We start from the raw sequence: 12,176 nt of genomic DNA on the forward strand, positions 1-12,176 counted from the left end.
CTACCCTTTTCTTTCCTCTTCTCATAAATGGTCATAAATGTGCTTGCCTCTGCTTTTCTTAAACCCTTATTAGCCAATACAATATCCCCATCACCAATACAAGAAGTGAAATCTTTACAGAAATAGTTAAGGCCAAGATTGCCTGTTACTTGAAGTAAACTAAATGTACTCACCAAACAGTTATGTGAGCACATAGCAACATAAGCTATGATGAAAGGACAGTAAGAGTGAATCAGTGAAATGTTTTCAATTACCTTTCATAAAACTGTTTGGTTTTTCTTTTGTTTTGTCATCATCTGAATCCAAATCAGTTTCAGATACATGATCTGAGAAACAATGGGACCCAGCAATAGGGTCACACTTCAGATTTCCTGACATCAAGTTTGCTGCCATTTTGTGACATCTACCGCCTTTTCTATCTTCTTCAGATGCAGAGTCCTCTGAATCACTGAAGATCGTTGCTTTTTTAAGGAAAGCAGCATTCTTGCGACCTTTGTTGTATTTCCTACCATCATACTTTCTTGGTTCAGAATCTGCTTCCTCCTCTTCCCCTGAGATGCTTCTTGCCTTAAGTTTCTGCCCAGAAGTTGACGGACCAGTAGTTCTGTTATGTCCATGATCTGAACCATGACTTTTAGAGTCTTCCTCAGAGGACTCTATCTTAAGAAATCTTGTTTTAGAAGTTGTTGGAGTGTGTGACTTGTAACCATTCGCTTGCCAACTTTTCCGGACTACCTGCAAGTCACTTTCTGACTCTGAATCTCCATTTTCAGATTCACTGACATTATTCTGGGCAGGATGAGAGCTGGACACTGGTGATGGTTGATTTTTTTCCTTTAGCTCCTCTTCTTCAGTTTCTGACTTTAAGCTTTGATCATCTTCAGAATTATATAACAACTTTTTTCTAGCTACAGCAGAAGCATTGCGGTGAGGCAGCTTACGGCCAGAACAGACACTTTCAGAGCTAGACTTCTCCTCTACATCACTCATTAGCTTTATCTTATTGGCAGCCACAGCAGCACACTTTCGTAGTACTTTCCGGTTATTTCCGGCTCGAGCTTTTAGACTTCCACCGGTCTCCACTGAATTGTTATCAGAGTCACTTAAATAGACCCTCTTTCTAGTGGCTTTTCTGCCACATCCATTTTCTAAAGAAACTGGACCTAGAAATAAAGTAACAATAAGATTAGAAAGGTCTTCCTTATTTCAACATTTTAAAAATGATTTTATTATTTTAGTACTGATATTCCTTATGTTTTACTGCCCAAACCAGATTTTCTTTCTAAATCTAAAAGGCTTGAAGGAGGGAAAAGAATAGACAATCTAGAAATAAACCCACACATACATGGTCAATAAATTTACAACTGAGCCAAGAATATACAATGGGGAAAGGACAGCCTCTTCAATAAATGGTGTAGGACCATTGAGAATGGCCATCGTAAATAAAGCAACAAACAAGTGCTGGAGAGGTTGTGGAGCAAAGGGAACCCTAGTGCACTGTTGGTGGGAATGCAGACTGGTGCAGCCACTATGGAAAACAGTGGAATTTCCTCAAAAAAAACTAAAATAGAACTGGCCTTTTGACCCGGCAATTCCACTGCTAGGATTATATCCTAAGAACCCTGAAACACCAATCCAAAAGAACCTATGCACCCCAATGTTCATAGCAGCACAATTCACAATAGGTTGCTTCCAAGTGTTGGAAGCAACCTAAGTGCCTATCAGTAAATGAATGGATCAAAAAACTATGCTACATTTACATGATGGAAGTCTATGCAGCAGAAAGAAAAAACTACCCTTCTCGACAGTGTGGATGGAACTGGAGAACATTATGCTAAGTGAGATAAGCCAGGCAATAAAAGACAAATACCATATGAGCTCACCTTTAACGGGAACCTAATCAACGAAAGGAACAAGCAAGCAAAATATAACCAGACACTGACACTGAGAACAGGCTGACAGTGACCAGAGGGGAGAGGGGAGGGGATTATAGGGGGAAAGGGCAAAGGGTTTGCAGGAACAATTTTAAAGGACACATGGACAATAACAAGGCAGGGTAGAAACAGGAGTGCTGGGGTGGGGGGGAAAGGCAGAAAACTGTACTTGAACAGCAATTAAAAAATGTTTAAAAATAAATAAATAAATGGTGTAGGAAAAACTGAACAGCCACATGTAAAAGAAGGAAACTAGACTACTATCGTACACCACCGCACACAAAGATTAACTCAAAATAGATTTAAAACTTGAATGTAAACTTAAGACTATAAAACTTTTAGGGAAATCACAGGCAGTAAACTCCTTGACACTGGCCTTGTTGATGATTCTTTGAATCTTAGGAGACCCATTTTGGCTTTGACCAACAAAAGCAACAAACAGAAGCAAAAACAAACAAATGGGACTAAATCATCAAACTATAAGCTTCTGCAGAGCAAAGGAAAATATCATGAACTTCTATAACTCAAAACAAAAAAAATCCAATTTAAAACAGACAAAGAACCTGAATAGACATTTTCCAAAAACGACATACAGATGGCCAGAGTGCTCATGAAAAGATGTTCAAAATCACTCATCATCAGGGCAATGTGAATCAAGACACAGTGAGATGGCAGAGTGGCTAGTACCAAAAAGGAAGGAAGAAGTGTTTGCAATGTGTGAAGAAAAGGGAACCCTTGCCTCCTGTCAGTGGGAATGTCAATCAGTGCAGCTGCGATGGAAAACAGCATAGACAGTCCTCAAAAAATTAAAACTAGAACTACCATATGACCAGCTATTCCACATTGGGGTATTCATCCAAAGAAAACAAAAACAACTCCAGAAGTTCTATGAACCTGCGTGTCCATTGCAGCATTATTTGCAATAGTCAAGATATGGGAACAAGCAGTGGCCATCAACAGATGAATGAATAAAGAAAATGTGATATACAGATACAATGGAATACTATTCAGCCCTAAGAAGAAAAGATTCCTGCCATTTGCAACAACACATTAGGACCTTAAGGGCATTATGCTAAGTGAAATAAGTTAGAGAAAAAGAAATACCATATGATCTCACTTGTATGTGGAATCTAAAAAACAAACAAAACCAAGCTCATACATATAGAGAACAGTGAAATGGGTGAAGGCGGTCAAAAGGTCCAAACTTCAAGCAGAACAAATAAATCACAGGGATTTAATGTACAGCATGGTGACTAGTTAATATTGTATTGCATTTTTAAAAGTTCTAAAAGAGTAAATCTTAAGTCCTTATCTCAAGAGAAAAATGAAAAAGGAACTTCCATAACTATATATTGTGATGTATGGGAGCTAGACTTGTGGTCATTTCACAATATACACAAATATCAAATCATTATGTTGTACACCTGAAACTAATAAAATGTTATGTGTCGGTTACACCTCAATTTTTTGAAAAGCCTAAAGAACATTTAATCACATGTAGATGCATTAAATCAATAAGCCATTTAATGTTTAGCTTTTGAATTCTCTTGATGTACATTCCTCCAAAGCACCACTGAGAGTCTCTTACCAGTTTTTCTTTGGGCAGCTCTGGTTCTGGTCACTCTGAGATTGCTGCTTCTGGCCAGCCTCCCACGTAAAGAGGGTTCACGAGCTCTTGAACTCTCTTTGCTTTCCTCAGAACTACTTGAAGCTAAAGATGATGAAGAGGTACCTAAGGAATCTTCCATTTCACTTTCTAAGAAAAATAAAGCATCAACAGTTTATTACCTATATTCTGTCTTTACACACATAAGCAGTTATTTCACAACAGAAGACTTGGAGCAGATTCTTAAAATACTTAAGAGTATATTCCTAAAAATTATTTGAAAGAACAGCTGATAAAATTTTAGCATCAAAAGGTACATAATCATCATACCAAATCAAGTCCATTTTCTTATTTCTGAAAGTAACATTACTCCTGGTTTCAGAAAATTCAATTTATATATTTAATAAACAAACTTGCATTTAAACATTTAATTAGCCTCGCTATCCCACTTCCTTCTGTTATGAAACAGGCATTTCCAACAGAAAAGACCTATCATTTCAAATCTAGGAATTCGAATGGTCATTTTTACATGCTTTTAAAAAAATGGAAAAAGTAAGATAAACAATTTAATTAGCACAGGTTGTTTCCCCCCTATATTCCCAATAAACAAGTGTATGCCCCAGTGGGAGCACAAGACAGGAAACTCAAATTCCTATTACTCCATCCAGACTTATTTCTTACATGCCTAACACAAAATGAAAACTTCATCAAAATGAATGGGAACACTGTTAAAAGACAAATTTTACACCATTACATGACCCAACTCTATGTCAGAGAAGAAAGTGGATGTGTTAAAAAAATGTTGGTCACCAAACTGTGTTTCTTCCTTTGAAATGACTCTGCTGTTTGTCTGCTTTGACTGCTCCTACTCTATTCCACTACCTACTGCATTGACTGTTTCCAGATTCTTCCTCTTCCCTACTTATCACTTCCAGAATGATCCATCTTCTTAAAACAGAATTATTCATGTGACTCCCTTACTCAACAAGAGACCCAATTAAGGGACTCTTCTGCAAGGCTTGCCAGTCTCTTAAACATGGCTACATTCTACCTGCTTGATCCTATTATTTTAATTACAACAATTATTATTATATTATCATCACAACTCACCAAAATCACTCAGAGCAACACCTCCGAAATAAACACCACAGCCTTACCCACACAATGCCAGCAAAGGGTTAGCATCAGCTAGTTATACCACCAAATAACAATAACATAACTTAGAATTTACTAGGTCATCAGCTGTAAGTACCATGCCTCTTTTTACTTAAATGTCAAAATTTTTTAACTTAAATGCCAAAGACTGCATACAATGTGTGATATCGAATTATTTAAAATGTGGAGGATTCAAATTTGCATAAAATGTGGTAGTACCAATTGCAAAGAACAATACTTATCAAACATACTCTAGTTGCTCCGTGTTTGTTACTTTTGTCTCCCACTGAACTTCAAGTTCCTTGAGTTGTGAAGGCCATGTCATAGTTATTCCTTCCTGCAAACCCACAGTAACTAGCAGTGTTCAACACCTGAGCGCTCAGCCGTTGACTAACACAATGCTCCCCTTCTCACCGGATAAGGCAGAACCATTTGTCAGAGTGACAGTTCTATTTCTTCTTATCCTTTCTGATGATCCTGTTGAATCTGAAGAGTCGCCAGAAGCAACGCCTGAAGAGACACTAGCACTTGTCTTGTGGCTTGCAGAGTAAGCTGCCTGACTTGAGGTAGACTGGGTAGGAGAACCCACCAGCTCAGTAACTACTCTTGTCTGAGATTTTAAACGCTTCTGCTTGATATTTCTGGTCAAAGAGATGAACAAAAGAAACAACATTTAACAAAACAAAATGCCTAAATAAAAGTGTATTATTATTTTAATCAAAACATAATTTTAGATCAAAACATTCATTAATAACATCTTATTCTGGCATGAATTACTATTAATATTCTTACTCTAAATTTGACATCATTTTGTTACAAACTGAAGTAATGAACAAATGATCCAAGTAACAGAATTAGAGAAAATCACATTGAATATCTCATGTTCTTTGGATTAAATACTTAGGTGAGCCAGTATGTGATGTAGGCATCTTTCACATTATGAATCTGAATCTTAGTATGACCCAACTTTTTCTCTAGTCTACTATTTATGTTTCTAAACATACTATAAGATTAAGAAGAGAAATCAACAAAACTTGAACACAAGTAAGAGAGAGGCAAAAAGGAGGGTGGGAATGGTAGGAAAAAGTAAAGGCGAGGAGGTAAATGGTGATGGAAGGAGTCTTGACTTGGGGTGGTGAACACACAGTACACATCTGCTGATTATAGAATTGTACCCCTTAAGCCTAAAATTTTATTAACCAGTGTCACCCTAATAAATTCAACTAAAAAAGATGAACGAAAAGGCTATTTTTTCTAAAACCAAATTGTTTACATCTATGTGCCAATTCACACCATGTTTGGCCCGAGCCATGGGGAAAATAGTAGAAGTATAATAAAACAAGTTAATTGTTGCATTTACATTATAGATCTGGGTAAGGGCTTTTCTGGAGTATAAAGCATTTCAGCTAAAAGATAACCACAGTTTTTTAAAGTAATTGTGCTGAGGCTGCTGTGGCTCAGTGGGCTGAGTGTCAGCCCGTGAACCAAAAGGTTGACCGTTCAATTCCCAGTCAGTGCACGTGCCTGGGTTGCAGTCCAGGTCCCCAGTTGGGGGTGTGCTAGAGGCAACAAACTAATGTATCTCTTGCACACTGATGTTTCTCTCCCTCTCTTTCCCTCTCTCTAAAAATAAAAATAAATTCTTTTAAAAAAATTACAATATCATGATGATCAAGAAAATTCAAGCTTGTTATGTCAAAATTTTACCCTCTAATATAGTATCAACTAGCGGATAGACCAGTAAGTAACAAAAAGAAATCATTACATGCTTATATTTATCATAAACTTAATTTTTAATAGTAGACAAGCTGGTAATACCTCAAGAGTGAAAGCTTTCCTTTTTTATCCTATGTTCTCAACTGTTAAGACTCTTTCATGATTCAAACAAAGTAGAGTTTTGAAATATAATAAAAATAAAACTCATATACTAATAAACATACCCAAACTCAAGGTCATTTTATAAAATAACATATAGTTTTTTTTAAATGTCAACCAAGAAGGCAAAGTTGCAAATAAAATTCCAGCCTAAAAAAGACTAAATGAGACAGAGCAACTAAAAGCTAATGCATAACCTAGATTAGGGGGGAAAACTGCCCTAAGAACATTATTGAGTTAACTATTGAACTGTAAGGTGTGATTAAAACCTATTCTTAGCAAATCCACACCAAGTATTTAGGGGTAAACAAGCATGATGTCAGAAATATTCTTTTGAATGATTTAAAAGGAAACACAAGTTAAAATATAAAGAACATACAGTAGTTTTCTGAATTCAACTTTTCTGTAATTCTGAAATTATTTCAAAAAAAAAAGTTAGAAAAAAGATGTGGGGCAGAAAAGATGTTAGAAGAAGGACTCATACTACTGTGTACTGTATGTACTTGAATTAGACTGNAACTATTGAACTGTAAGGTGTGATTAAAACCTATTCTTAGCAAATCCACACCAAGTATTTAGGGGTAAACAAGCATGATGTCAGAAATATTCTTTTGAATGATTTAAAAGGAAACACAAGTTAAAATATAAAGAACATACAGTAGTTTTCTGAATTCAACTTTTCTGTAATTCTGAAATTATTTCAAAATAAAAAGTTAGAAAAAAGATGTGGGCAGAAAAGATGTTAGAAGAAGGACTCATACTACTGTGTACTGTATGTACTTGAATTAGACTGCAAAGAGGCTGAACAGGGGCTTTACCGAGTGTTTATATTTTCAATGAGGCTCTATTATTCTAAACATGGGGGAGCGGTTAGAGTATGTTAGCAAATCGTCTCACCCAAAAAACAAAAATATGACTGGCAAAATAATCCAAAACAACCATTTCAGAACTAAGGAAAACAAAGGCATATAAATTAAAAAGTGTTTACTGAAGAAAAACTTCTGAACCTAAGTAAAAACAGTGGCATCCTTGGCATTTAGACTTGGGGCTGCTCCCAGTCACACATACACACCCCCAATTCTGTGCTCAACAGCCCTGAGGATCAGGATGAGCAGGCGGAGAGAGCTGGCTGTTAGGGGAGCCCCACAGAGAAGCTGCATGCTCCCGAGCACTGAACGCACCACACGGTACCACTGGCAATTCAGTAAGGCCAGCGGCTGCCTGAGGCTGTGTCACAGCTGGAGCAGGAAAGAATTCGGCCAGATTTAAAGGGGAGATTTAGTGAAGGACATAGTCCCAGGAGTCTTTAAAACATGTGCCTGGGGCCCTCTCTGGTGTGGCTCCAATGGACTGAGCACTGGCCTGAGACCCAAGGGATCACCGGTTCGATTCCCACTCGGGACATGCTTGGTTTGTGGGCCAGGTCAGGTCTCTCTTCAGGGGTGTGCGAGAGGCAACCACACATTAATGTTTCTCTCTCTTTTCCCTCCCTTCCCTCTCTCTAAAAATAAATGAATAAAACCTTTTAAAAAATCTTCCTGGAGATGCAGAAGGTTCCACACATATTCAAGAAAGACTGGAGAGAATCCAGTTATATATACATCCTTGGCTGACCTTGAGACTCTTGGGTCTGGTAAAATATAAGCAAAAAGTCAACCCAGACATACCCAAACTCAAGGTCATTTGGGTGTGTGATGAAGTTTTCCCTACATCACACGCAGACACCTTTCAGAAAAGGGGTAAGCATTACCTAAAGTAGTTAAACACAAATTTCTAATCCATGAGCTATGTTGAGCAAGGGAAGACATCTAGAAAAACAGGCTCAAAATTTCTTTTTAACTTTTTAAAAAGAAGCAGAGACTTTAGTGACTAAATACTGCAAGAAGACAAACTCTGCTGAAATTGGTCTAGTCAATTCACTGAACAAAACCAACAGCAGCTTCTATCACTAAAGGAGAAGGATCAGAATCCAGAGTTTCTACAAACAGCAACAACAAAACCTGGGGCAGATGTGATTTCCAGAATTGCCAGATTATATAATTAAATATGCCCAGTCTGGGTAGCTCAGTTAGCTAGAGCATAATCCTGATAATGCCAAAGTTATGTACGGGTTTGATCCCTGATCAAGGCACATACAAGAAGCAACCAATGAGTGCATAGATACCAATTTAGAACAACAAATTTATGTCTCTCTCTTCCTTCCCTCCTCCCTGTCTCTCTAAAAATCAATAAATAAAAATAAATAAATATGCTCAGTTTTCAACAAAAAAAATTACAAGACATATGAAGAACCAGGAGTGTTTGTCCATATACAGGAAAAAGATACCATCAACAGAAACTGTCTCTGAAAGGACCCAGATGGAAAACAAACAGCAACAAGCCTTGAAAATTCTGAGCAGACAAAACCAGTTTAGCCATACAAATAAAGCTTAATTTAGCTTATTTTGCACAGCTAACTTGACCTACATCACTTCTTGCTTATGCCTTTGGAAATCATAAGCAAAACTTGCACTGTCTCCCAAAGCTATCATTGGGTAAACACTGAAAATTTGAATATTATAGTCGGTCACCAGGAAGAACAGTCACAATTCTCTCCATAAACTGCTTCTTAACAATATACTGAGTCTCATTCCATGTTTTCGTTTGAATGCTCTTGGTTTACAAAGTCTTTTGGGTTTTTGCACAACAAACTTACTAATTATTACTTCATTAAATTCACTGGTTTTACTTCAGCTGTTTCTGAACTTTTTGACCAGATATGTTAGTCAACAATTATAAATATCTGAAAATGAAATAAATTCATGTTTACAGAATTAAAGGAAAATATGATGACAGAAAATATCAGTAAAGAGGGATGAATTACAGAAAATAAACAAAATGAAAATTCTGGAGTTGAAAATTATAACTGAAAAAAATACGCCAACATGGGCCCAAGGGCAGATTTGAGCTGGTACAAGAAACCAGTGAATGTAAAGTTACGTCAGTCAATAAAGATTATCCAGTCCAAAAAACATAAAGGAAAAATATGGGGGGGAAATGAAGAGAGCACCAGAGTTATACATACACCAACATACGTATAACCACAACACTAGAAAGAGAAAAAAAGGTAAAAAAATTGGAAGAAATACAGCTGACAACCACCCAAATTTGATGAAAAATATTACACATCACAAAGCTGGCCAAATTCCAAGATGAATAAACTCAAGGAAATCCACACCTAACTGCCTTATATTTAGTTGCCAAATTTGCATGCTTATAAATTTACATAATAACAAATCAATGCACCAGTTCTATATACACATGGAACACTTTCTAGCCAAAAAAGGACTACTCTGAATATACTATACAATGATTGAGAATTTTTATCATAATAAAATTAAAGATGGTATCACAACCTGAAATTTTACAATATTGCATACAAAGCTGGCAAATCACCTGATACTTCTGTTAGCCTGATTGACCTGGTTACAATTTTGCTGTCTCCTGAACCTCTGGCTTCTTCGAAGTTTTTCATTGAATTTTTGACCAATTTTAAAATCAGAGGATATTTTCTTCATTTTTTCTTCAAATAAGGCAGATAGTCTCAAAGTCATGCTGTAAATCTGTAAGGATATGAAAGCAAAACTATAACCACAAAATATCTTTACAAATACTTTTCTAAATAAGATTATAATCATTGAGGCTACTTGCAATCTATTGTATTATAGTACTGTCACAGACAATAGCTGTTACTGACTTTATTTTCCATCCCTTCCCTTCAGTGACATCTCCCAGAGCCTGCAAGAAAGAAAGAATTTTGGCTTTCCCATTTTCACATCTCCATGTACAAGCCTAGCAAAGCGTCCTTTTCTGAAAGTTAGATGGGAAGTTGGTTTTCAGGGTGCTACTCGGGCAGCACAAGGGCAGTGTCTCCTTGAAACAAGGGAGCTTTTACACCAGTGTCTACGTGAAATGTGACTCCCTTTGATACAGAACTAAATATGAATTACAGACAGAATTACTTGCATCCAGTAGAAGGGTGAAAATATGCCCTAAAACTTTTATTTTTTTAAGATTTATTTATTTGTTTGTTTGTTTATTTATTTTTAAGCAGAGGGGAAGGGAAGGAGGGAGGGAGAGAAACATCAATGTATGGTTGCCTCCCGTGTGTCCCCTGCTGGGAACTGGCCTGCAACCCAGGCATGTGCCCTGACTGGGAATCAAACCACGATCCTTCGTTTTGCAGGCCTGCATTCAATCCACTGAGCTACACCAGCCAGGGCTGCCCTAAAACTTTTATATGAAAGATTGTTTTAACAATTTTTATAATTAAATGACATCAAATCTTTAAAAGAACAGTAATGTGGTGTTAAGTGCTACTATAAGTAACACTTGGTCCAGCTATGTGTTTACAGAAAATACTCTTGATTCATCCGCAACCATTCCTGAAAGTTAGTACAAAAACCCAGTGTTCAGAAGGTAACATCAACTACTCTGATGCACAGGAGAGGTGAGTGGAGAGAGTCTAACACTAGAGAACCTTTAAAAAATAAAGTATGTGAGTAACTCAATTTCTTATATGCATCCTATGTATAATATATAAGTATAAAATATGTGAAATTTGTAATCCCTGCTAGTATCTTTTATATATAATCTTTAACAATTATTTCCAATATTTTGTGCATACACTAGATGTATTCTTTTCATTCAAACCTGAAGTTTAATGTAAATCACCAATTTTAACAAGGGTGATTTTTTTCTCATTCTGTTTGAAACCTCTGATTATTTTATCACCATTTTCATGTTTTCTCATTAGCTTTTATGTAAAATTCATTAATATATTTGAATTGAAAATAAGCATTAACAAAAATGGATGCTAAAATTGTCATGAAGAAGGGAACGTATGAAAAACACAGTTGGCATCATACACAATGGCGAAAGACTGAAAATCCTCCCCCCGCCCAAGGACTGAAATTGGTCAGGAATAAGACAAAGGTGCCTGCTTTCATGACTGCTATTCAACACCACACTTTAAATTCTAGCCAGAGCAATTAGACAATAAAAAAGAAATAAAAAGCATTCAAACTGGAATGGTGCAAGTAAAACTATCTCTATTCACAGATGACACAATTCTATATATAACACTCAAAGAATCCACAAGAAGTTATCAGTGCTAATAAATGAACTCAGCAAAATTACAGGGCACAACAATACACAAGAATCAGTTGTGTTTCTATACATCAACAATGAACAATCAAAAAAAGAAATTCAGAAAGCAACTGCATTTCACATACCATCTAAAACAATAAACTGGGAATTAGTTTAACGAAGGAAGTGTCAAGACTTGTCACCAAAAATTACAAGGCACTGCTGGAAGACATTAGACCTAAATAAATTAAAAGGCATCCCCTGTTAAGAAAGAGGAAGACGTAATATTGTCAAGATGTCACTACTGTGCAAAGCAATATACACATTCAATGCAATCTCTATCAAAAATGCAAAGAACTTTTTCAGAATGACAAAAGCCATTCCAAAAAATTCACAATGAATTACAAGGGACCCCAAGTAGCCAAACATTGACAAAGAAGAAGTGTGAGGACTCACACTTCCCGATTTCAAAACTTACT

At 36.5% G+C, this 12,176-nt stretch overlaps 1 protein-coding gene across 2 annotated transcripts in view; it reads right to left on the reverse strand.

Moving 5' to 3' along the window:
- BRWD1 (bromodomain and WD repeat domain containing 1) overlaps window positions 1-12,176 on the reverse strand; it is a 118,278-nt gene that overhangs the window by 13,971 nt on the left and 92,131 nt on the right. For both annotated transcript variants that reach the window (XM_037042969.1, XM_037042968.1), the window contains exons 37-40: window positions 10,006-10,172; window positions 5,110-5,336; window positions 3,523-3,690; window positions 255-1,163 (exon numbers count right to left, since the gene is read on the reverse strand). In XM_037042969.1, the coding sequence (XP_036898864.1) occupies window positions 255-1,163; window positions 3,523-3,690; window positions 5,110-5,336; window positions 10,006-10,172 (1,471 nt within the window). The remainder of the gene's footprint in view (window positions 1-254; window positions 1,164-3,522; window positions 3,691-5,109; window positions 5,337-10,005; window positions 10,173-12,176) is intronic.

This window comes from Sturnira hondurensis, unplaced genomic scaffold, assembly GCF_014824575.4.
Source record: "Sturnira hondurensis isolate 20B ecotype Veracruz unplaced genomic scaffold, ASM1482457v3 Scaffold0003874, whole genome shotgun sequence".
Lineage (NCBI taxonomy): Eukaryota > Metazoa > Chordata > Mammalia > Chiroptera > Phyllostomidae > Sturnira > Sturnira hondurensis.